Source organism: Trachurus trachurus (genome assembly GCF_905171665.1).
Source record: "Trachurus trachurus genome assembly, chromosome: 18".
Classification (NCBI taxonomy): domain Eukaryota; kingdom Metazoa; phylum Chordata; class Actinopteri; order Carangiformes; family Carangidae; genus Trachurus; species Trachurus trachurus.
Window position 1 is genome coordinate 87,813 of NC_139909.1, and position 26,262 is coordinate 114,074.

General features: G+C 44.2%; 2 protein-coding genes across 2 annotated transcripts; one reads left to right on the top strand and one right to left on the bottom strand.

Moving 5' to 3' along the window:
• Positions 1-1,076: 1,076 nt before the first annotated feature.
• On the bottom strand, positions 1,077-16,757 carry eif4e2rs1 (eukaryotic translation initiation factor 4E family member 2 related sequence 1). Its single transcript, XM_083992819.1, has 7 exons — positions 16,603-16,757; positions 11,756-11,834; positions 9,448-9,579; positions 9,262-9,366; positions 8,997-9,149; positions 6,169-6,305; positions 1,077-1,247 (listed from the first exon to the last, which is right to left on the bottom strand). Exons 1-7 carry the CDS (start codon positions 16,617-16,619, stop codon positions 1,208-1,210), a joined length of 663 nt encoding a protein of 220 aa, XP_083848945.1. The 5' UTR covers positions 16,620-16,757; the 3' UTR covers positions 1,077-1,207.
• Positions 16,758-16,863: 106 nt separating this feature from the next.
• Positions 16,864-26,130, top strand: LOC311001506 (von Willebrand factor A domain-containing protein 5A-like; the record flags this gene model as incomplete). The annotated part of the gene is made up of 12 exons (XM_083992594.1): positions 16,864-17,172; positions 21,612-21,656; positions 21,751-21,949; positions 22,786-22,900; positions 22,997-23,155; positions 23,323-23,426; positions 23,630-23,850; positions 24,211-24,249; positions 24,445-24,489; positions 25,079-25,156; positions 25,301-25,381; positions 25,628-26,130. Exons 4-12 carry the CDS (start codon positions 22,802-22,804, stop codon positions 26,128-26,130), a joined length of 1,329 nt encoding a protein of 442 aa, XP_083848720.1. The 5' UTR covers positions 16,864-17,172; positions 21,612-21,656; positions 21,751-21,949; positions 22,786-22,801.
• Positions 26,131-26,262: the final 132 nt, after the last annotated feature.

Below are 26,262 nucleotides of genomic sequence, written 5' to 3' on the forward strand. Positions count from 1 at the left end.
CTTTTATTAGTATAGCCTGTTTCTACCACCAGTTTGTCTCAAAAGGCTTTACATCCCATCATAACAACATCCTCTGTCCTTAGACCCTCACATCCACTGAGGAAAAACTCCATGGAAAACCCTTTTAACAGGGAAAACCAGGAGAAAGCTCAGGGTGAGCAACAGAGGAGGGATCATCACCCAGGACAGAGATGTTGTTACAGACAAGGACACAGGTTACAACAGAGAATGTGGGAAACATGGAAGTAGAGGGTCCTCGCTCCATCGCTCCATCAGTTTGGGGTTTCCTCTGCTCGGTTCCTTAGCTCGGTTCCTTGGTCCCTCTCCTTGGTTCCTCACCCCTAACCCTGGTAATCCGGTCTGGATTAGGTCCAGGCTCAGGGATCACAGTCCCAGCTGGTCTGGGGCCAGGAATAGAGGAAGGATTAGACCGGATTAACGGACCGTAAGGACCGGGGTGGTGGGCCGGTGCCAGATGGGTCACACACACAGGGACACACACAGAGGGACAGACTCACACACACACACACAGAGGGTCACACACACACACACAGAGGGACACACACACACACACACAGAGGGACAGACTCACACACACACACACACACACACAGAGGGACTGACTCACACACACAGGGACACACACACACACACACACACACACACACACACACACACACACACACACACACACACACTGAGCTAGATGTTGTAGTGGTGACTTGTCCTGAAACCAGTGATGTCATCAGGAGTTCATTAAGACTTTAATTTGATCAGTGATGATGTCACAGTGAGTTCAACTCACCTGAACTGTTCACTTCACTGGTTTCAGTTGTCATGACTACGCACACAAGCACACACACACACACACACACACACACACACACACAAGCGCACACACACACACACACACACACACACACACACACACACACACACACACACACACAGTAATAAAAGAATGAAACAACTTTGGTTCAGTCAGTTTATTGGTCCATTGTCAAAACACACACACAGACACGCACACAAACACACATACATGCACACACGCATGCACGCACACATACACACGCATGCACGCACACATACACACGCATGCACGCACACATACACACATACATGCACACACACATACACGCACGCACGCACACGCACTCTTCAAGTAGCCAATCTGTGTCCTGATTGGTCCGAGGAGCTGACGGCGTCTTCAGAGAGAAATCTTTGTGTTTCTGAAGCTGGAGTTGTCCCTGAAACACAAACACACACAGACACACACAGCATGAGCATCACTGAGCTGCTTCTGGGTCGACACACTGACAACACACAGCCGAGGCCGACTGGCAGCACAAACATCTGGTTTCAGCACAAACATCTGGTTTCAGCACAAACATCTGGTTTCAGCACAAACATCCGGTTTCAGCACAAACATCTGGTTTCAGCACCCACCGACAGGCAGTGACTAGACTGACAAACCAGATGTTAGTGCTGAAACCAGATGTTAGTGCTGAAACCAGATGTTAGTGCTGAAACCAGATGTTTGTGCTGAAACCAGATGTTTGTGCTGAAACCAGATGTTAGTGCTGAAACCAGATGTTTGTGCTGAAACCAGATGTTTGTGCTGCCAGTCGGCCTCAGACGTGTGTTGTCAGTGCCTGGACTCTATGCTGGACACAGAAAGTTGCTGCATAGCGTATAACTGGAGGAGAGTGGGTGAGTTGTTTTCGTCTCTTTTCAATAGAAACCAGGCTAAGCTAACAGATGTTTGGTGCCTCGTATTATGGGATGGGACCCTGTTTGTACTGTTGATGGGTAAGTGGCTTATCGTGGATAGTGGATCCGTATACTGCGCTGTTTGTTATGGTGCGGTCATTGCTAAAGTTGCTACTACTACTGTTGCAGTCCGTAGCCAAATAGTAAAGTAGTGTAATTGACATGTTTAAGGTGAACTTTGACCTCCAGAGGGTTAACAATGGTAGAGGGGACTGAGCAGTGACAGAGCTACTTGGAGCTAACGCCTGGACAGCTGGGAACAGCTTTTTATTCTGGTTGAATAAAACTACATGTCCTCTTCCATATTGTCATTGTTTATAAAAGCAACATATCCCTCCAGGCCGTGGTCTATGCTCATTCTACCACTCTAACTGGCTAAAGGCTAATGCTAAGCTAACAGTGGTCTATGCTCATTCTACCACTCTAACTGGCTAAAGGCTAATGCTAAGCTAACAGTGGTCTATGCTCATTCTACCACTCTAACTGGCTAAAGGCTAATGCTAAGCTAACAGTGGTCTATGCTCATTCTACCACTCTAAGGGGCTAAAGGCTAATGCTAAGCTAACAGTGGTCTATGCTCATTCTACCACTCTAACTGGCTAAAGGCTAATGCTAAGCTAACAGTGGTCTATGCTCATTCTACCACTCTAAGGGGCTAAAGGCTAATGCTAAGCTAACAGTGGTCTATGCTCATTCTACCACTCTAACTGGCTAAAGGCTAATGCTAAGCTAACAGTGGTCTCTGCTCATTCTACCACTGTTAGCTTAGCATTAGCCCCTTAGAGTGGTAGAATGAGCAGAGACCACTGTTAGCTTAGCATTAGCCCCTTAGAGTGGTAGAATGAGCAGAGACCACTGTTAGCTTAGCATTAGCCCCTTAGAGTGGTAGAATGAGCAGAGACCACTGTTAGCTTAGCATTAGCCCCTTAGAGTGGTAGAATGAGCAGAGACCACTGTTAGCTTAGCATTAGCCCCTTAGAGTGGTAGAATGAGCAGAGACCACTGTTAGCTTAGCATTAGCCCCTTAGAGTGGTAGAATGAGCAGAGACCACTGTTAGCTTAGCATTAGCCCCTTAGAGTGGTAGAATGAGCAGAGACCACTGTTAGCTTAGCATTAGCCCCTTAGAGTGGTAGAATGAGCAGAGACCACTGTTAGCTTAGCATTAGCCCCTTAGAGTGGTAGAATGAGCAGAGACCACTGTTAGCTTAGCATTAGCCCCTTAGAGTGGTAGAATGAGCAGAGACCACTGTTAGCTTAGCATTAGCCCCTTAGAGTGGTAGAATGAGCAGAGACCACTGTTAGCTTAGCATTAGCCCCTTAGAGTGGTAGAATGAGCAGAGACCACTGTTAGCTTAGCATTAGCCCCTTAGAGTGGTAGAATGAGCAGAGACCACTGTTAGCTTAGCATTAGCCCCTTAGAGTGGTAGAATGAGCAGAGACCACTGTTAGCTTAGCATTAGCCCCTTATAGTGGTAGAATGAGCAGAGACCACTGTTAGCTTAGCATTAGCCCCTTAGTGGTAGAATGAGCAGAGACCACTGTTAGCTTAGCATTAGCCCCTTAGAGTGGTAGAATGAGCAGAGACCACTGTTAGCTTAGCATTAGCCCCTTAGTGGTAGAATGAGCAGAGACCACTGTTAGCTTAGCATTAGCCCCTTAGAGTGGTAGAATGAGCAGAGACCACTGTTAGCTTAGCATTAGCCCCTTAGTGGTAGAATGAGCAGAGACCACTGTTAGCTTAGCATTAGCCCCTTAGTGGTAGAATGAGCAGAGACCACTGTTAGCTTAGCATTAGCCCCTTAGAGTGGTAGAATGAGCAGAGACCACTGTTAGCTTAGCATTAGCCCCTTAGTGGTAGAATGAGCAGAGACCACTGTTAGCTTAGCATTAGCCCCTTACAGTGGTAGAATGAGCAGAGACCACTGTTAGCTTAGCATTAGCCTTTAGCCCCTTGGAGTGGTAGAATGAGCAGAGACCACTGTTAGCTTAGCATTAGCCTTTAGCCCCTTAGAGTGGTAGAATGAGCATAGACCACTGTTAGCTTAGCATTAGCCTTTAGCCCCTTAGAGTGGTAGAATGAGCAGAGACCACTGTTAGCTTAGCATTAGCCTTTAGCCCCTTAGAGTGGTAGAATGAGCAGAGACCACTGTTAGCTTAGCCTTTAGCCCCTTAGAGTGGTAGAATGAGCAGAGACCACTGTTAGCTTAGCATTAGCCCCTTAGAGTGGTAGAATGAGCAGAGACCACTGTTAGCTTAGCATTAGCCCCTTAGAGTGGTAGAATGAGCAGAGACCACTGTTAGCTTAGCATTAGCCCTTTAGAGTGGTAGAATGAGCAGAGACCACTGTTAGCTTAGCATTAGCCCCTTAGAGTGGTAGAATGAGCAGAGACCACTGTTAGCTTAGCATTAGCCCTTTAGAGTGGTAGAATGAGCAGAGACCACTGTTAGCTTAGCATTAGCCCCTTAGAGTGGTAGAATGAGCAGAGACCACTGTTAGCTTAGCATTAGCCCCTTAGTGGTAGAATGAGCAGAGACCACTGTTAGCTTAGCATTAGCCCCTTAGAGTGGTAGAATGAGCAGAGACCACTGTTAGCTTAGCATTAGCCCCTTAGAGTGGTAGAATGAGCAGAGACCACTGTTAGCTTAGCATTAGCCCCTTAGAGTGGTAGAATGAGCAGAGACCACTGTTAGCTTAGCATTAGCCCCTTAGAGTGGTAGAATGAGCAGAGACCACTGTTAGCTTAGCATTAGCCCCTTAGAGTGGTAGAATGAGCAGAGACCACTGTTAGCTTAGCATTAGCCCCTTAGAGTGGTAGAATGAGCAGAGACCACTGTTAGCTTAGCATTAGCCCCTTAGAGTGGTAGAATGAGCAGAGACCACTGTTAGCTTAGCATTAGCCCCTTAGAGTGGTAGAATGAGCAGAGACCACTGTTAGCTTAGCATTAGCCCCTTAGAGTGGTAGAATGAGCAGAGACCACTGTTAGCTTAGCATTAGCCCCTTATAGTGGTAGAATGAGCAGAGACCACTGTTAGCTTAGCATTAGCCCCTTAGTGGTAGAATGAGCAGAGACCACTGTTAGCTTAGCATTAGCCCCTTAGAGTGGTAGAATGAGCAGAGACCACTGTTAGCTTAGCATTAGCCCCTTAGTGGTAGAATGAGCAGAGACCACTGTTAGCTTAGCATTAGCCCCTTAGAGTGGTAGAATGAGCAGAGACCACTGTTAGCTTAGCATTAGCCCCTTAGTGGTAGAATGAGCAGAGACCACTGTTAGCTTAGCATTAGCCCCTTAGTGGTAGAATGAGCAGAGACCACTGTTAGCTTAGCATTAGCCCCTTAGAGTGGTAGAATGAGCAGAGACCACTGTTAGCTTAGCATTAGCCCCTTAGTGGTAGAATGAGCAGAGACCACTGTTAGCTTAGCATTAGCCCCTTACAGTGGTAGAATGAGCAGAGACCACTGTTAGCTTAGCATTAGCCTTTAGCCCCTTGGAGTGGTAGAATGAGCAGAGACCACTGTTAGCTTAGCATTAGCCTTTAGCCCCTTAGAGTGGTAGAATGAGCATAGACCACTGTTAGCTTAGCATTAGCCTTTAGCCCCTTAGAGTGGTAGAATGAGCAGAGACCACTGTTAGCTTAGCATTAGCCTTTAGCCCCTTAGAGTGGTAGAATGAGCAGAGACCACTGTTAGCTTAGCCTTTAGCCCCTTAGAGTGGTAGAATGAGCAGAGACCACTGTTAGCTTAGCATTAGCCCCTTAGAGTGGTAGAATGAGCAGAGACCACTGTTAGCTTAGCATTAGCCCCTTAGAGTGGTAGAATGAGCAGAGACCACTGTTAGCTTAGCATTAGCCCTTTAGAGTGGTAGAATGAGCAGAGACCACTGTTAGCTTAGCATTAGCCCCTTAGAGTGGTAGAATGAGCAGAGACCACTGTTAGCTTAGCATTAGCCCTTTAGAGTGGTAGAATGAGCAGAGACCACTGTTAGCTTAGCATTAGCCCCTTAGAGTGGTAGAATGAGCAGAGACCACTGTTAGCTTAGCATTAGCCCCTTAGTGGTAGAATGAGCAGAGACCACTGTTAGCTTAGCATTAGCCCCTTAGAGTGGTAGAATGAGCAGAGACCACTGTTAGCTTAGCATTAGCCCCTTAGAGTGGTAGAATGAGCAGAGACCGCGGCCTGGAGGGATATGTTGCTTAAATATGAGGAGTCAGGTCAAGAATAAACTCTGCTTATTGGAGTGAAGTACAGCAGTATCAGTGGTAACGGTGGTAACGGTGGTAACGGTGGTATCAGTGGTAACGGTGGTAACGGTGGTAACGGTGGTAACCGTGGTAACGGTGGTAACGGTGGTAACCGTGGTAACCGTGGTAACCGTGGTAACCGTGGTAACGGCGGTACCTGAGGCTGTCGTTGTGCGTCTTGTACTCCATGATGGTGTTGGCTGGAAGGTTCAGGACTCGTCTCAGAGTGTCTCTGATCCTCGACGTCGTCGTCTGGTCGTTGGACGTTCGGTTCCAGATGGACAAGATGTCCTCCTGACAGACAGACAGGTAGGTAGAGACAGACAGACAGGTGAGACAGGTGAGACAGACAGGTGAGAGACAGACAGGTGAGAGACAGACAGGTGAGACAGGTGAGACAGGTGAGACAGGTCGTTGGACGTTCGGTTCCAGATGGACAAGATGTCCTCCTGACAGACAGACAGGTAGGTAGGTAGGTAGGTAGGTAGAGACAGACAGGTAGAGACAGGTGAGACAGGTGAGACAGGCAGACAGGTAGGTGAGACAGACAGACAGACAGGTGAGACAGACAGGTTATTTCCTGTTATTATGTAACTTTATTAAGTTTTAATATGTTTTATTTCCTGCTGTAGCGCTGTTATTATGTAACTTTATTAAGTTTTAATATGTTTTATTTCCCGCTCTAGTGCTGTTATTATGTAACTTTATTAAGTTTTAATATGTTTTATTTCCTGCTCTAACGCTGTTATTATGTAACTTTATTAAGTTTTAATATGTTTTATTTCCCGCTCTAGTGCTGTTATTATGTAACTTTATTAAGTTTTAATATGTTTTATTTCCCGCTCTAGCGCTGTTATTACGTAACTTTATTAAGTTTTAATATGTTTTATTTCCCGCTCTAGTGCTGTTATTATGTAACTTTATTAAGTTTTAATATGTTTTATTTCCTGCTCTAACGCTGTTATTATGTAACTTTATTAAGTTTTAATATGTTTTATTTCCTGCTCTAGTGCTGTTATTATGTAACTTTATTAAGTTTTAATATGTTTTATTTCCCGCTCTAGCGCTGTTATTATGTAACTTTATTAAGTTTTAATATGTTTTATTTCACCGCTCTAGCGCTGTTATTATGTAACTTTATTAAGTTGTAATATGTTTTATTTCTCGCTCTAACGCTGTTATTATGTAACTTTATTAAGTTGTAATATGTTTTATTTCCCGCTCTAGCGCTGTTATTATGTAACTTTATTAAGTTTTATTTCCCGCTCTAGTGCTGTTATTATGTAACTTTATTAAGTTTTAATATGTTTTATTTCCCGCTCTAGCGCTGTTATTATGTAACTTTATTAAGTTTTAATATGTTTTATTTCCCGCTCTAGCGCTGTTATTATGTAACTTTATTAAGTTGTAATATGTTTTATTTCCCGCTCTAGCGCTGTTATTATGTAACTTTATTAAGTTGTAATATGTTTTAAAGTATATAAAGTAACTGTTTAGATCCCAAATCTACGGCCAGTTTATCCAAACGACGGCTGTTTAGAAGTTTGCTCCGATGTTTTTCAGAGAAGTGAAGCTCTGCAGCGACCGGGACATCACAGAGACAGCAGCCGGTCTGCTGAGCTGCTCGGCCGGCCAACCTCCGTCCTCATCCCGGGGGAGAAAACCATCGCTAATTAACTTACCTGCAGGTTTTTAGAGGTTTACCACCGGCTGGTTAAAGTATTTCTAGGAGATAAATGTTGGTCTCAGTGATGAAATCTAACAGCTGTATCAGCAGCATTAGTTAGTGTGCTGCTGCTGCTGCTGCTGCTGCTCTCCCAACAGCAGAACTAACCGTAGTAGTTATAGTAGTACTACTGTAGTACTAACACTAGTACTACAGTAGTAGTAGTAGTAGTTACAGTAGCTGCTGTAGTACTAACAGTAGTAGTTATAGTAGTAGTAGTAGTACCTGGAAGCGTATCGACACCACAGCTCCACAGATCTCCTCTCCCACCATGAACTGCTCTCCCAACATGGCCAGGATGATGTTTTACAGCAGAACTAACACTACTAGTTACAGTAGCTGCTGTAGTAGTTATAGTAGTATTACAGTAGTATTACAGTAGTACTAACACTAGTATTACAGTAGTAGTAGTACCTGGAAGCGTATCGACACCACTGCTCCACAGATCTCCTCTCCCACCATGAACTGCTCTCCCAACATGGCCAGGATGATGTTTTACAGCAGAACTAACAGCAGTAGCTACAGTAGCTGCTGTAGTAGCCTACTAACAGTAGTTATAGTAGTAGTTATAGTAGTATTACAGTAGTACTAACACTAGTAGTACAGTAGTAGTAGTACCTGGAAGCGTATCGACACCACTGCTCCACAGATCTCCTCTCCCACCATGAACTGCTCTCCCAACATGGCCAGGATGATGTTTTACAGCAGAACTAACACTAGTTACAGTAGCTGCTGTAGTACTAACAGTAGTAGTTATAGTAGTACTACAGTAGTATTACAGTAGTACTACAGTAGTATTACACTAGTATTACAGTAGCAGTAGTACCTGGAAGCGTATCGACACCACTGCTCCACAGATCTCCTCTCCCACCATGAACTGCTCTCCCAACATGGCCAGGATGATGTTTTACAGCAGAACTAACACTAGTAGTTATAGTAGCTGCTGTAGTAGTAGTTACAGTAGCTGCTGTAGTAGTAGTTACAGTAGTAGTAGTAGTAGTTATAGTAATAGTAGTAGCAGTAGTAGCAGTAGTACCTGGAAGCGTATCGACACCACTGCTCCACAGATCTCCTCTCCCACCATGAACTGCTCTCCCAACATGGCCAGGATGATGTTTTACAGCAGAACTAACACTAGTAGCTATAGTAGCTGCTGTAGTAGCCTACTAACAGTAGTTATAGTAGTAGTTATAGTAGTAGTATTACAGTAGTACTACAGTAGTATTACAGTAGTACTCCAGCAGTAGTAGTAGTAGTACCTGGAAGCGTATCGACACCACTGCTCCACAGATCTCCTCTCCCACCATGAACTGCTCTCCCAACATGGCCAGGATGATGTTTTCCCAGAAGCGGCTGGCGAGTCCTTTCCTCAGCCGGATGATCCACTTCCCTCCGCTGCGGTTCGAGTCGTCCTGGTGGAGGGGGGGGGGGGGGGGGTATTACACTGCTGTTACTCTGTTATATATACTCTGTTACTACAGTGCTGTTGCCGTGGTAACGCAGCGGCGGCAGCAGCAACGTTACCTCCCACATGGGTTTGATTCCCTCCTTGAACAGGTGGAAGTCGCTGTGACCGCTCAGCTCTCCGGGTCGAACCAGGTGACTGTAGAACCTCCAGAACTGCTCCACCTGCACACACACGGATACCGTCAGCGTGTGTGTCTGTGTGTGTGTGTGTGTGTCTGTGTGTGTGTGTCTCCGTGTGGTTACCGAGGCGACGGTGCCGATCTGCCGGATGTTCTGCTCGTAGCTCTGGGAACTGGCCGGTCGACTGGGAGTTCTCCTGCTGTACCAGAACGTGTAGTTGTACTGCAGAGGATGTTCTCCTGCTCCGGGACTCATCTAGAGAGACAGACAGGTGGTCAGAGAGACAGACAGGTGTAGTTGTACTGCAGAGGATGTTCTCCTGCTCCGGGACTCATCTGGAGAGACAGACAGGTGGTCAGAGAGACAGACAGGTGGTCAGAGAGACAGACAGGTAGAGACAGACAGGTGGTCAGAGAGACAGACAGGTGGTCAGAGAGACAGACAGGTGGTTAGAGAGACAGACAGGTGGTCAGAGAGACAGACAGGTGGTCAGAGAGACAGACAGGTAGAGACAGACAGGTGGTCAGAGAGACAGACAGGTGGTCAGAGAGACAGACAGGTGGTCAGAGAGACAGACAGGTGTAGTTGTACTGCAGAGGATGTTCTCCTGCTCCGGGACTCATCTGGAGAGACAGACAGGTGGTCAGAGAGACAGACAGGTGGTCAGAGAGACAGACAGGTAGAGACAGACAGGTGGTCAGAGAGACAGACAGGTGGTCAGAGAGACAGACAGGTGGTTAGAGAGACAGACAGGTGGTCAGAGAGACAGACAGGTGGTCAGAGAGACAGACAGGTAGAGACAGACAGGTGGTCAGAGAGACAGACAGGTGGTCAGAGAGACAGACAGGTGGTCAGAGAGACAGACAGGTGGTCAGAGAGACAGACAGGTGGTCAGAGAGACAGACAGGTGGTTAGAGAGAGACAGACAGGTGGTTAGAGAGACAGACAGGTGGTCAGAGAGACAGACAGGTGGTCAGAGAGGGACAGACAGGTGGTCAGAGAGACAGACAGGTGTAGTTGTACTGCAGAGGATGTTCTCCTGCTCCAGGACTCATCTGGAGAGACAGACAGGTGGTCAGAGAGACAGACAGGTGGTTAGAGAGAGACAGACAGGTGGTCAGAGAGACAGACAGGTGGTTAGAGAGAGACAGACAGGTGGTTAGAGAGAGACAGACAGGTGGTTAGAGAGACAGACAGGTGGTCAGAGAGACAGACAGGTGGTTAGAGAGAGACAGACAGGTGGTCAGAGAGACAGACAGGTGGTCAGAGAGACAGACAGGTGGTTAGAGAGACAGACAGGTGGTTAGAGAGACAGACAGGTGGTTAGAGAGAGACAGACAGGTGGTTAGAGAGACAGACAGGTGGTTAGAGAGAGACAGACAGGTGGTTAGAGAGACAGACAGGTGGTTAGAGAGAGACAGACAGGTGGTTAGAGAGACAGACAGGTGGTTAGAGAGAGACAGACAGGTGGTTAGAGAGACAGACAGGTGGTTAGAGAGACAGACAGGTGGTTAGAGAGACAGACAGGTGGTTAGAGAGAGACAGACAGGTGGTCAGAGAGACAGACAGGTGGTTAGAGAGAGACAGACAGGTGGTCAGAGAGACAGACAGGTGGTTAGAGAGAGACAGACAGGTGGTTAGAGAGAGACAGACAGGTGGTCAGAGAGACAGACAGGTGGTTAGAGAGAGACAGACAGGTGGTCAGAGAGACAGACAGGTGGTTAGAGAGAGACAGACAGGTGGTCAGAGAGACAGACAGGTGGTCAGAGAGACAGACAGGTGGTCAGAGAGACAGACAGGTGGTCAGAGAGACAGACAGGTGGTTAGAGAGAGACAGACAGGTGGTCAGAGAGACAGACAGACAGGTAGAGAGACAGCAGGGTTTCCCGCAGCTCTTTCCTGTTAAGGCAGCCGCGGAGCTAACGGCTAACAGCCGCCTTAACAGGAAAGAGCTGCCGCCTTAACAGGAAAGAGCCGCCGCCTTAACAGGAAAGAGCCGCCGCCTTAACAGGAAAGAGCCGCCGCCTTAACAGGAAAGAGCCGCCGCCTTAACAACAAAGAGCTGCCGCCTTAACAGGAAAGAGCTGCCGCCTTAACAGGAAAGAGCTGCCGCCTAAACTAACTTCTTAAAAAAAGAAAAGAATGTAGCGATATTCGCCGCCGCCCCCCCCCCCCCCCACCCCCCCCGTCGGACGATGGCCGCCGCCCACGCCCCCCGTCGGACGATGGCCGCCGCCCCCCCCGTCGGACGATGGCCGCATCCTCCCACACACATGCACAGCACAGAGAAGCGCGCATGCATAACAGCAGCACGTGTTGAAAGCAAAACTTAATACGGCGCGGTGCGTCCCCCCCCCGCGACGATCGATCCGCTCCGCCCCCCCCCACAGACAGGTAGGTAGAGAGACAGACAGGTGGTAAACAGTCAAACCTTGCGTAGGTTGTTGTTGTTGTTGTTGTTGGTCCCATCATTGTCGTCAAGGCAACACTCTAACTCCTGGTCCTCGAGCCTGAAACACAACAACAATAATCAATACCTGATCAATACTGTTATTGATCCGAGTCTACAGACACAACAGATCAATAATCAATACCTGATCAATACTGTTATTGATCCGGGTCTACAGACACAACAGATCAATACTGTTATTGATCAGAGTCTACAGACACAACAGATCAATAATCAATACCTGATCAATACTGTTATTGATCAGAGTCTACAGACACAACATATCAATACTGTTATTGATCCGAGTCTACAGACACAACAGATCAATAATCAATACCTGATCAATACTGTTATTGATCCGAGTCCACAGACACAACAGATCAATACTGTTATTGATCAGAGTCTACAGACACAACAGATCAATAATCAATACCTGATCAATACTGTTATTGATCAGAGTCTACAGACACAACATATCAATAATCATCAATACTGTTATTGATCAGAGTCTACAGACACAACAGATCAATAATCAATACCTGATCAATACTGTTATTGATCAGAGTCTACAGACACAACATATCAATAATCATCAATACTGTTATTGATCAGAGTCTACAAACACAACCTGAGCAGTAGTAGTAGTACCAGTACCTAGTAATCTCTGCCGTGTTTAACAGTGTGAATCAGACTGTGATGCTAGCTGTTAGCCGTTAGCTCCTCGGTAGTTTAGACCATAGCTTTAGACTGTGATGCTAGCTGTTAGCTTCCCAGTAGTTTAGACCATAGCTTTAGACTGTGATGCTAGCTGTTAGCCGTTAGCTCCTCGGTAGTTTAGACCATAGCTTTAGACTGTGATGCTAGCTGTTAGCTTCCCAGTAGTTTAGACCATAGCTTTAGACTGTGACGCTAGCTGTTAGCCGTTAGCTCCTCGGTAGTTTAGACCATAGCTTTAGACTGTGATGCTAGCTGTTAGCTTCCCAGTAGTTTAGACCATAGCTTTAGACTGTGATGCTAGCTGTTAGCTTCCCAGTAGTTTAGACCATAGCTTTAGACTGTGATGCTAGCTGTTAGCCGTTAGCTCCTCGGTAGTTTAGTCCATAGCTTTAGACTGTGATTGTAGCTGTTAGCTTCCCAGCAGTTTAGACCATAGCTTTAGACTGTGATGCTAGCTGTTAGCCGTTAGCTCCTCTGTAGTTTAGTCCATAGCTTTAGACTGTGATTGTAGCTGTTAGCTTCCCAGCAGTTTAGACCATAGCTTTAGACTGTGATGCTAGCTGTTAGCCGTTAGCTCCTCGGTAGTTTAGTCCATAGCTTTAGACTGTGATTGTAGCTGTTAGCTTCCCAGCAGTTTAGACCATAGCTTTAGACTGTGATGCTAGTTGTTGGCCGTTAGCTCCTTGGTAGTTTAGACCATAGCTTTAGACTGTGATGCTAGCTGTTAGCCGTTAGCTTCCCAGTAGTTTAGACCATAGCTTTAGACTGTGATGCTAGCTGTTAGCTTCCGAGTAGTTTAGACCATAGCTTTAGACTGTGACGCTAGCTGTTGCCGTTAGCTCCTCGGTAGTTTACCAGCATAGTAATAGTAATAGTAACGGTAATACCGTAGTAATAGTAATCTCTGCTGTGTTTAACAGTGTGAATCAGACTGTGACGCTAGCTGTTAGCCGTTAGCTCCTCGGTAGTTTACCAGCATAGTAATAGTAATAGTAACGGTAATACCGTAGTAATAGTAATCTCTGCTGTGTTTAACAGTGTGAATCAGACTGTGATGCTAGCTGTTAGCCGTTAGCTCCTCGGTAGTTTAGACCATAGCTTTAGACTGTGATGCTAGCTGTTAGCTTCCCAGTAGTTTAGACCATAGCTTTAGACTGTGATGCTAGCTGTTAGCCGTTAGCTCCTCGGTAGTTTAGACCATAGCTTTAGACTGTGATGCTAGCTGTTAGCTTCCCAGCAGTTTAGACCATAGCTTTAGACTGTGATGCTAGTTGTTGGCCGTTAGCTCCTCGGTAGTTTAGACCATAGCTTTAGACTGTGATTCTAGCTGTTAGCCGTTAGCTTCCCAGTAGTTTAGACCATAGCTTTAGACTGTGATGCTAGCTGTTAGCCGTTAGCTCCATTAGCTCCGTTAGCTCGGCTACATTCCAACTGGAGCGGCTCGTTGAGCAGCGCTTCAAATAACCTGCGTACTTGTGCACTGCGTACGTGTGTCTTTGATGTTAAAGTTTAGTGTTACTTCTCAGAGTTTTATTTTTACGATCGGGGGCAGGGTCCGACGTTAAGGTTTTTTCGTACTTGCCCTGTCGGGCAAGTACTTTTCAAATCTACTTGCCCCATCTAAATTCTTACTTGCCCTGCCTAGGTTTTTTTTTCTGGTTGTGTGGTGCATACTTTCGCTCATGACTTATATCTTACTAAAATCCTTCCTGTTGACTATACACAACACTACACAACACTTCTTTCTTCAGAAAGCAGTATTTATTATTATCTATAATTGCATTTAAATGGCAATCATTGCAGACATGTAAAATTAACTGCTATTTCACATTATTTGACCAGTAGCAGTTACACCCTCCATGCCCTATCTGAACAGGTGAGCCACCTGTTTAATGCCCGATCACAGTTGAAATCTTGAACTGAAGGGCCTTTTAATGGCTAAAAACATTAACCTGGACAACATTTTAACAGATAGCTGGCTCCTCCAATCAGATTTTATACTTTTCATTGCATTCACATGCTGCAGTGGACAATTTAGCTTCAGTATTACTGCAGTATCTAAAAAATATATATATATATTAGAAAAGACCAATTTAAAAAATAATTTTTAATATGAAAATGTTCATGTCCATCTATATGCTCTCAGTACTTGGTTGGGGCCATTTGACTTGAACTACTGGAAATAGCCTAGACTTGTTACTCTAGTTTATTGAGTTGCCCCTGTAAAACTCAAGGATGTGGGACATTGAAACAACAGTGACAGGCAAACAGCCAATCATGTGTGTCAAACTCAATTTAGTTCAGGGGTAACAAACAGCACAATTTGATCTCAAGTAGGCCTAACCAGTAATGCATGATAGCCTATAGATATATTTTAAATTTTTTATTTTTCCTCTGTTTTAGTACATTATTAAGATGTTTACAGTTAATGAACTATCCTTTTACAAAACATATTATGAACCACCTGAAATTTCTTGATAAAAATATGTGCAATTTAAAATTTTCACACTTGCTGAGGGCCGGATTGGACCCACTGTTGGGCCGGTTTTGGCCCGCGGGCCGCATGTTTCACACACCTGGTTGAAGCGCCGTCTCCACGTGTGTTTATTGACAACAGGATCATAGCCTAAAAAGGACCCGTTAGCTCGTCGGTATGGTAACTAAACGGTAACAGGTGACTGTTGCTGCGTGCGTCTGCCCCGAGTCTGAAACAGCGGCGGCGTTAATGAAGCAGCGTCATGCCGCTCACCGTCAGTGAAACGCTCGGTGAAATCCCTGATTAAATACGGCGAGCCGCGAGCGACGTACAGCCTATCTCACCTGGTAGAGCACCCGCTGCAGCGACCCAGCTCGATCCCACCTGACAGTGCCTTTGCTCCGTGTCAACCCCCCCCCTCCCCCCCCCCTCTCACTCTCTCCCTCTACCCCCGTCTCTCTCCAGCTGTCCTTTCAAAATAAATGCATAAAAAGTCCGAAAATAAAAAATAATAAAATCTGAGTCGGTGCTTGCCCGACCGGGCAAGTCCGCGCAGGTTCTACCTGCCCGCCGGTAATTTTTACTTGCCCCGGGCAATCGGGCAACCGTTATTGTCGAACCCTGGGGGGTCATATAAACATGAGGCACTGCTAATCTTTTCTGGCCAGTCGTCATGGAAACATGACGCTCTGTCAGTGCTGTGGCTTTTGGACCCGACTGAAAACAAACGTGTATGAGCTGAAAAATGAAACGACGTATCATTGTATACCGCCATTATAATTAGTAATTAGTAGGCTAATTATTATTATTATTAGGGAAGACTGGGGATGGTTGTAACAGCATCACTTTCACCAATAAGGGATAACAGTGTAAATGTGCTCAATACCCACTCCCTCCCTGACATTGCATGTGAATTTACATGGCTGTGTCAGTGTGTAGGTTTTACAGCTCAAAAACATTTTTTTTTAGGTCAGAAACTAATATATTTTTTTCAAGCCTAAATTTTGACTTGTATTGATACCGTTTAAGTTTAAATTAAGTAACTTGTATAAGATGAAAGAGCAGGTTTTTGGGTGAAATATGAGTCATTTCTTACATATGAATATATGAATATGATCTTTAAGACAGCTTTCTAATGTTAGGATACACACCACTGCCCCCCCCCCCCCCCCCCCCCCCCCGACTTGGTGGTACTTGGGGAGGCAAGTATTTTCTGGGGTGGTACTCGGTGTAAAAAGTTTGAGAACCACTGGTTTAGACCATAGCTTTAGAGACTGTGATGCTAGTTGTTGGCCGTTAGCTCCTCGGTAGTTTAGACCATAGCTTTAGACTGTGATGCTAGCTGTTAGCCGTTAGCTTCCCAGTAGTTAGACCATAGGTTTAGACTGTGATGCTAGTTGTTGGCCGTTAGCTCCTCGGTAGTTTAGACCATAGCTTTAGACTGTGATGCTAGCTGTTAGCCGTTAGCTTCCCAGTAGTTTAGACCATAGCTTTAGACTGTGATGCTAGCTGTTAGCCGTTAGCTTCCCAGTAGTTAGACCATAGGTTTAGACTGTGATGCTAGCTGTTAGCCGTTAGCTCCGCGGTGGTTCACCGGCCGTTCTGCGGTATTCCTCCGCCTCAGCGCGGCTCTTACCGCTCCAGCTGGTTCATCTTTCCTCCTTCGGCCTCTCGCTCTCTCTTCTTTCCTCCTTCGGCCTCTCGCTCTCTCTTCTCTCCTCCTGTCTCCGCCGTTTCCTCTAGTTCTGTTTCACTTTATTTTCCTCCTCCTGCTGCTGCTCATGCGGCTTCGTCCAGCTCTCAGTCAACCGGAAACAAGAGGAGGGTTAGGGTTAGTCACAGCGCCGCCGCAGGACGAACCGGGAACTGACGCTGTCAACATGTGCAAACTGTGCAACATGGCGTTTAGTTGTACTACTATGTTTACACGGCTTTAATAACTTTGCCACCTGTTTAGGACACAGTTTGTGTTTAATTCGTATGTACTAGACACGTGACAAACTGTCCTCACTGCGATGCTGTAGATCAGGTGACACCATCAGAAGGTTTTGTTGCTGCCTGCAAACCTAAAAACAGTGAAAGAAACTCCAGCTGTTCAGATCAGAGCGTCGCGGCTGAACGAGGGGATTTCTGATTCTACCAGTCGGTCCAATCATGATGATGGGTTTAATCCTGAAGATCCTTCTGTACATGCTCCTATGTGCAGGTGAGATATAGCCTAGATGTGTGTGTGTGTGTGGTGTTTCTGTGTGTGTCAGGAGCGCTGCACAACAAAACATTCTACTGCATGCACTGTAGTTTACTGCACATCAGTGGCGGCTGGTGACTGAAAAAATTTGGGAGGACAGGAGGAACACCAGTCCACGGCCTCATTTTATTTTATAGCACTACTTCTCCCTACTTTATTATATTCAATGAAAATTAAACAGTAAAACAATGTCTTACAAGATTTCTTAAAAACAACATAATTTTATTAAATCTTACTGTTTTCAGATTAACACAGGCCTAATGAAAAAGACAGAGCCATGATCTTGGATGTGGGATGTAAAAAAAAAAAAAAAAGCAGGCCAGTGTTCAACACCTGTAAATGCCACAGTGGGGATTTACACCCTCTGATTTAAAAAGGAAAAACAAAAACCATGAAAATCTGTAATTATTAATAACAAAACAAAGTGTTCCACTCAAATTACATACATATTTGGCTTTTACCTCTTAGATATAGCTATGCTTTTACCTGAGCTGATGGCGGAGAAAAGAAAAAAAAGTCCGGTCGTGTCTTTGTTTACCCTCCAGCTGCCCAGGTCACGTAACTGAAAACTATTAACAATCTCTCTGACTGCTTCTCTCTGATATCTCCTAACAGTTTATCCAGAAATCTGCTGATATTTCCTTTCAAATCGATGCCAATATCTCTGAAAACTCCGTATTTCTTGTGCTAGGAGCAGCATAAGCAGCACGGCTGGGAGTGAAAGTTTGGCGCACATAGCAACAGTAACCAAGGGGGGTTGGAGAACTGTCATTGGACCAACCTGCTGTCAATCTTGTGTTCTGATTGCTGATTGGTACAGAAGAGCCTCCTCCGTCATGACGTCATTTTACGTGTCTTAGCCAATCACAGGTCAGGATGAAGACATCCTAAATGCATTGAGTCAATGGAAGAAGATCCCGCCCCGAGGCCAGTTAGGGAGGTAAAAATCTTGCCACCTCCGTAGAGCCCCCACCTTCCTGCTCCCTGCTCCTCACACAGCCTGCTCTGTCTCCTGAGCCTGCTGGCGGCGCAGTTGAGCCGTTTTAAGTGGATTTTCTTCCAAAAAACAAACTTTTTTTATGATAAAATACATATATAATATTTTATAAATTATACTGAGATTTGGTAATGATTTATTTCAACCAGTTACTCTTTCTTAAATAAAAAATAAATTTTCCTTTTGCCTCTCAAAAATAGAGGAGGACCAACCTCCTCTGCCTCAATGGACCAGCCTCCTCTGCTGCACATATACTATTCTATTTCACTATGCTGTTGTTAATTTACTGCTGTACTGTGCAACATACTGGAGTAGTTTACTAAAGGACACTGCACTGTACTACTGCGATGTACCGAGTTTTCAGCACCATATTATGTAATGTAGTGATGAGCCAGATGAAGCCTCATGAAGCACGAAGCTTTCCATCAAATTGGTTCATCAAGGGCAAAAAGCTTCTTGGGGCTTCAGTTGCTCTACTAGGCCATCTACTGGCCAAAAAGAACTAAACAGGAAAATAATATTACAATGATATAGTGGTCTGTAGTGTAGCTATATATATATTTAGTTATTTGAACTTTTTACTGGTTTAAATAGGCGATTTGTGTCCATAAAGAGTCATAAGGGAAAGTGGGTATGAGGGTGAGGACAATAAGCTTGTGTGACCGATGTTGTTCAGGCCACAGACTGTCTATAAAAGGAGTTTCAGGTCCTGAGTGGGTCTCGAACACAGATCTCCTGCACCGTGGGCAACGATGCTAACCGCTTCACTAACCGTTACACGCTGTCTCGTTTCTTTACATGTACCTCATGAGTGTGACTGTGACTATACCCGCGGGTCTCCGTTACACTTCTGTTAACGTGGGTTGTGGGGCAGTGAATGTGCTTGTTGAACTTATGGAATAATTTTTATTCAGAATATAGATAATACTGTTGAAACACGTGTTGCAATCTATGCAGAAACACCACAGGATGCAGGGAACCTCCACTGCGTTTCACTGTGCCTCCTATTTCAAATAGCGCACCACCAGATCACAAACCGCTTCCTGAACCAGTAGGCGGAGCAACGGGCCGGTGAGGCTTCGGACGTCATCTCATACGTCATCGCTACACGCTTCGATACGCGCTTCACAAAATACTTCCTGGATTACTCGACGCGCGCTTCCGGGGACCCCCAGGGGTCCTTGAGATGGTTCAAGGGGGTACACAACTTTTTCTTGAAATTTAACCACTTTTTTTTACTAGAATTTTTTAACTTAATTTATTTTTGGGATAATTTTTAAAAGACATTTTACCATTTTTTTCTAGAATTTTTAAACTTAATTTATTTATATATTATTAAAGACATTTTGCCCCTTTTTCAAGATTTTTTAAAAACTTTTTTCGAGAAATTTCAGCACTTTTTTTCTAGAATTGTTTTTTTTTTTTGAAATTTGTACAATTTTTTCTAGAAAATGTTTAACTTTTTTTCTTATTTGAAATCTCACCACTTATTTCTAGTTTTTCTTAAATAACTTTTTGTGAGAATTTTTACCACTTTTTTCTAGAAATGTTTAACGTTTTTTTTCCAAAAATTCACGCCATTGGCCCTAATTTGAATGTACATTACTTTAAAAAGACGTCCTTCAGTCTCAGAACCAATTTTTGTGTGTTTCTGGTGTTTACTTCAAAACATAGGCTAGTCCAATGGGGGTCCGTGGTCTAATTTGTGTAATTTTAGGTAATTTTTATGTGAAAAAGTTTGAGAACCACTGCTCTAATGTACTGTACTGTAGTTTATTACTCCACTACTTAGTTTACTTCACTATACTGTACTGTACAATACTATATTTCATTATGCTATACTGTGATGCTCTTAGTTTACAGCACAAAGTATACTTATGCCATACAGTACTGTACTATAATATTCTATGTCTGTATTTAACTGTACTAAAACTCTGCATACAATATTATATGAAACAATACAATGATATCTGCTATGCTGTGCTTTATACCCTGAATCAGCTTTAACATTTACATGTGTTTTATTTACAAACAGCACAGGACATGTAACAGGGCATACCCTATATAAACCCTACATATAAAGTGACAACAGCGCTCAGGGTAGACTAAAATCAAACAGATAAAACCAACAGCTCTCCAAGTTTCTTCCCCGTGTTCATTTGCCAGATGGCTGCTGGAATAAAACTATTTTAGTACGGGTTAGTTTAGCAGGCTGGTACCATGAGCCTCCAGCCTGATGGAAGGGTTAGGGTTAGGGGGGTTAGTAACTGATCCAACACCCACTAAGGGTGGTGGATAAAGCTGGGCCTGGTCAACCATTTCACTATTTGGTAGGGTTAGTTTTTGTTTTTAAGTGACAGTCAAAAGTCAAACAGCTGATTAAGGAAACGAAAACAAAACAAGATCTGCTCAGACTGAGCCAAGAGATGCGCGGCCGCACGACAGCTGAGATCTAATTATGTGCAGTGATGCGCTCTTGATTGAGTCAGTGTTTGATTGATGAGTAGGCTAGTAGAGAAACATGTTGATTTGTTTTTGAAAAGTCCCCATTTCATTCCTCTATATGCATGATGCACGATACTCATAGTGATGACAGTGATGTTAAACACAATAGGACGAATCTCCTTGTTGTTTACAACTACTTCCGGGTAGAAAACCAGCATGAGAACAATAGTGACGGACGAGAGTTTCACTATATTTATCTAATTTTTCATGTCACTATATCACCGTTTAGACTAATCTGATGTTTGTAAAGTTTATAAAACCAGTGATTGGACAAACATTACTATTTACATGTGCACATTTTTGTAATTAGTCATGGTTATCATAGATTAGCCGGGCTAACGGTTAGCTACCTGTTTAACTTTAATAACTCAGTGACTCAATAAACGCTCCATGAACAAATATTTTCTCCAGCGGATATCTGAGTTCCAACATGACTGAGCTAACTGGAGTAGTTTCATGTCGTGTCCCACAACGGGAGGGTTTTAACAGCTGACGTCCTGGTGTTAGTTTAGCTGCTGCCGTTAGCTCAGCTACCGCCGTTAGCTTAGCTACCGTTAGCTGTCCCTGTCAGCTGAGCCACTGATGCTTTCTAGACACTGTGATTCCCCCAAACTGAATAAATCCAACACATAGCAACACAAAACACACACACAGAAATAGTAATGTTTCTTCAATCATTTCAGATTTGTCTAAACGGTGATAGGGCGTGAAAAATATGATATATAGCTAAACTCTGGTTCGTTACTATTGATCTCATTCAAATGACGTGCTGGTTTTCTACCTGGAAGTAGAATGTAAACAACAAGGAGATTCGGTCTATAAATGTTTTAGTATCTTTCTGACCGCTGAGCATCTCTAATCCACTGTCATATGATGTCACATGTCCTTTGCACAGGTACAATGGACTGCTGTGGTCTAATGAGTGTTGAGAAGAAACCAGGTACAGAGCTGTTAGAAAATATCTATCTCCACATGTTTTTACAGATCATGCAACCGTTTTCATTCGGTCTTTCTGCTCATCATTGTTCTGTCAGTTCCTCTGCAGAGCATCGAGGTGCAGCTGGAGGTGAGGGACCATGTGGCTACAGTGTTACCCTGAACTACCAGAACAAGGAGGACAGACCGATAGAGGCTGTGTTTGTCTTCCCTCTGCCTGGAGATGCTGCTGTCTGTCATTTCAGTGCTAAGACTGGACAGACAGAGGTTGTAGCTGAGGTGAAGGAGAAGCAGCAGGTGAGCTGGACGCTGGAGGTTTATCTCACTGTTAACTCTTTCACGATCATTGACGAGTAAACTCGTCAAAACCGTTTTTTTACAGATGATGATAATAGACACTCTGAGGTACCCTGTGTGTGAATATGGTTCCTCTGATATGTAAAACTGTTTTAAACCAAAATCAAAACATAACCCTACTTAGCTAAAGTAACTGAGACTAACTGAGATACTTTTTTAATGAAATAACTAGTAACTGTAACTAGTTACTATTTTTCAGTAACTAGCACAACACTGGTAGTAACACAACCTCACAGTGTTGTAGTGTAGTAAACCTCACAGTGATGTAGTGTAGTAACACAACCTCACAGTGATGTAGTGTAGTAAACCTCACAGTGATGTAGTGTAGTAACACAACCTCACGGTGATGTAGTGTAGTAACACAACCTCACAGTGATGTAGTGTAGTAACACAACCTCACAGTGATGTAGTGTAGTAACACAACCTCACAGTGTTGTAGTAACACAACCTCACAGTGATGTAGTGTAGTAACACAACCTCACAGTGATGTAGTGTAGTAACACAACCTCACAGTGTTGTAGTAACACAACCTCACAGAACATTATGTGTAAAACCATTCCTTTATTGAATTAATTTGTTGAAAGACTTTTTTATTTTTTTTTACTGAAACTGACTAAAACCTTGTTGAGTTTTCGTCGACTAAAACTATCACATATAGAAATGACTAAAATTGACTAAAACTAATAGTATTTTCGTCACTAAGACTAAGACTAAGACTAAATCTAAAATGCCAACAACAACACTGGTGTCTAAAAAACCAAACGTGTGTACCTCAGGTGTTTCTCCTTTGGGATGGGGGAAGGAGCCAGCTCTGCTCTCATCGATGGGATGGCCCAGGAAGGAGGAGGCCACGCCCAGTTCATCACAGCAAAGGACAGGATGCAGCCCAAAGTAAGAAAAGAAACATGGATGAAAACATCTTAGTATTATCTTGTTGTAGTGTATTTTCTCCCCACCATTTTATTTTCTATATGTTTCATGAACCAGGTGATGCAGTCGCTGCGCTTTGCCCTGCAGCCGGTGGTGCAGGACATCTCAGTCACGTGGGATTTACCAGAAGGAGTGTCTGTCACTGTTCTCTCTCCACCAATCACAACACTCTTCCAGGGTCAAAGGTCACTGGTTTATGCCCAGCTCACTGGACAGGTAGGAGTTTATGTCCAGCTCACTGGACAGGTAGGAGCACTGCAACACCTCTCTGCTCTGGTTTCATTACACACTGCTGTGTATCAGGAAGCAACAGACTCTCCTCCTTGGAACTGTCTTGTAGTAAAGTCATTCTGAGTGTTTCTACCTGCGTGAAACTTCCTCAGAGTTCAGAAGCATCAGAAGGTTCAGTGACGGTGAAGTCCAGTCTGGCAGGTCGTCGCTCTGAGAACACGCTCTGCTTCAGTCTCACACCTGCAGAGGACACGGGGTAAAACTGTTGTTACCTGCAGAGGACACGGGGTAAAACTGTTGTTACCTGCAGAGGACACGGGGTAAAACTGTTGTTACCTGCAGAGGACACGGGTAAAACTGTTGTTAGAACACACACGGGGTGACAAAAGGAAACAACATGATCAGCTAGACCTTCCTGATATCTCTGTATCTGACTCGTTGACTCTGTCCTGTCTGCAGACTAACGGTCCACAGGTTGGCTGCTCGCTCTCTGATTGGCTCCCTGGAGATGGAGGAGAGAGAGCACAGAGGATGGAGAGATGGAGGAGTGAAGGAGAAGCTGGTGGAGCTCAGTGTCCAATCAGGAGTGAGCAGCTCCTACACTGCCTTCGTTGCTGTGAACAAAGGCAGCGGCGAGCCACTTCAGGGACCTCTGGTCCGGAGAAACGTCCCAACAGCCTGTGAGTGGCCTGTTACAGTAGCATTTAAAACATCAACTAACTCTATTCTCCTTCAATAATAATATAATATCTTTATTTAAAAACATCAACTGATTCTATTCTCCTTCAGTAATAATATAATATCTTTATTTAAAAACATCAACTAACTCTATTCTCCTTCAGTAATAATATAATATCTTTATTTAAAAACATCAACTAACTCTATTCTCCTTCAATAACACTATAATATCTTTATTTAAAAACATCAACTAACTCTATTCTCGTTCAGTAATAATATAATATCTTTATTTAAAAACATCAACTAACTCTATTCTCCTTCAGTAATAATATAATATCTTTATTTATTTTTCTTTGGTGAAGTTGCACGGGCTCGGTACCGACCTATCATGACGTCCCGTAGTAAGTATCAAGCTAAATGGAGGTGGAACTATAAATGGAGTGAACTGACTGTGTGTGTTCGGTTGGTTACTGACCATATATATATATATATATATATATATATATATATATATATATGGCCAGAGCAGCTTTTTGAATATTAATGAACCTCCTGTACATTTCAAGAACTACTTTAACCACCTGTAAATCCAACAGGCAGGAATGTTGAAGCTTACTCAGCTGCTTCTGCTCGTGCCAAAAGTGAGTACAACTCTGATTGTGAGTCTCTATCAACAAAGTGAATTGATGTAACTGGGAACAAATGAATAAATACCTTTTATTTAGCTTTCATGTGAAATACCCTGCAGGATATGCTTTCGTATACAGGTGAGAAACACTGAGCTAACATAACCTTTTTGTGACTTTTATGAATATTATTTTACAACGTATATGTTAGGTACAACTTGTTAGTTATCTGTAATACATTCAATAACCTTTTTCATCTTGACCAACACTTCCAAGCTCTGGAAAGGAGAGGCCTGTTTCACACATCTTTACATTCAACTTTTTTTTTTTACTTGACTAGGGCTGCAACAATTATTTTCATTATCGATTAATCTCTCGATTATTTAAACAATTAATCAATTTGTTTTTTGGTCAATAAAATGTTTAAAAAAGTTGAAAAATATCAATCAGTTTTCCCAAACCAGAAGACGACGTCCTCAAATGTTCTTATTTGTCCACAAACCAAAGAGAGACTCAGTTTATTGTTATAAATGAATATTATTTTACAACTTCTACATTTTAAGTTCAACTTGTCATCTGTAATAATAATAAACTCATGTTGTAGATATTTTTCATCTTGACCAACCCTTTGAAGGAAGCTACAGATCGGCGTCTGAACAACCGGCCTTTAACTTGTCAGCCAGTAAGTACAAAGCTGAATGGGAGTGGAACTCATATTGTTTTTGATAAAAGTCCTAGTGACACAGTTTTGAACAAAACAGCACATTTCTGTCCTTGATTTTCTCTTTCTCTTTTGATGTTTCTGTCTTTTTTCTTTACCATGAAGGGAGGGCTGTCGTTGGAACACAGTCACTGAGATGTGATTCTCTGGACAGTAAGTACAAAGCTGAGGGGAAGGGGAACAAATGTGTGTATTATTGGATGTAAATCTGAAACTAAATAATAAATGTTGTTCTGTTTTTGTAGCATTAATGTGAAATACTTAATGTCTCAGTAACTGTATTATATTAGTATTATGTAAATCGTTGCACTTGCTTTGATATTAACTAATTCAATATTAGTATTGAATTGGCCCATAACAAAGATACAACCTATGACTATTAGAATGAGCCAAAGGGATCATTTCATCACTTTTATATCCATTTTTCCTCAGCGATGATGAGTGCTGAAGAGACCAAACAGCCGGTCAGAGAGCCTCTGCTGCAGCTGGGTTCCCTCCAGATGAGTGCTGAAGAGACCAAACAGCCTGCCAGAGAGCCTCTGCTGCAGCTGGTTTCCCTCCAGAGGGCGTCCGCCCCCAAACAGCCGGTCAGAGAGCCTCTGCTGCAGCTGGTTTCCCTCCAGAGGGCGTCCGCCCCCAAACAGCCGGCCAGAGAGCCTCTGCTGCAGCTGGTTTCCCTCCAGAGGGCGTCCGCCCCCAAACAGCCGGCCAGAGAGCCTCTGCTGCAGCTGGTTTCCCTCCAGAGGGCGTCCGCCCCCAAACAGCCGGCCAGAGAGCCTCTGCTGCAGCTGGTTTCCCTCCAGAGGGCGTCCGCCCCCAAACAGCCGGCCAGAGAGCCTCTGCTGCAGCTGGTTTCCCTCCAGAGGGCGTCCGCCCCCAAAACAGCCGGTCAGAGAGCCTCTGCTGCAGCTGGGTTCCCTCCAGATGAGTGCTGAAGAGACCAAACAGCCGGCCAGAGAGCCTCTGCTGCAGCTGGTTTCCCTCCAGAGGGCGTCCGCCCCCAAACAGCCGGCCAGAGAGCCTCTGCTGCAGCTGGTTTCCCTCCAGAGGGCGTCCGCTCCCCAACA

What these genes read in the sequence shown, in the direction of transcription:
- eif4e2rs1 (XM_083992819.1), bottom strand. An exon ending in GAATCAAACCCATGTGGGAG is followed by an intron (nt 9,150 to 9,261) that starts GTAACGTTGCTG and finishes CCCCTCCACCAG; the next exon opens with GACGACTCGAACCGCAGCGG. An exon ending in ACGCACAACGACAGCCTCAG is followed by an intron (nt 1,248 to 6,168) that starts GTACCGCCGTTA and finishes TTTGTGTTTCAG; the next exon opens with GGACAACTCCAGCTTCAGAA.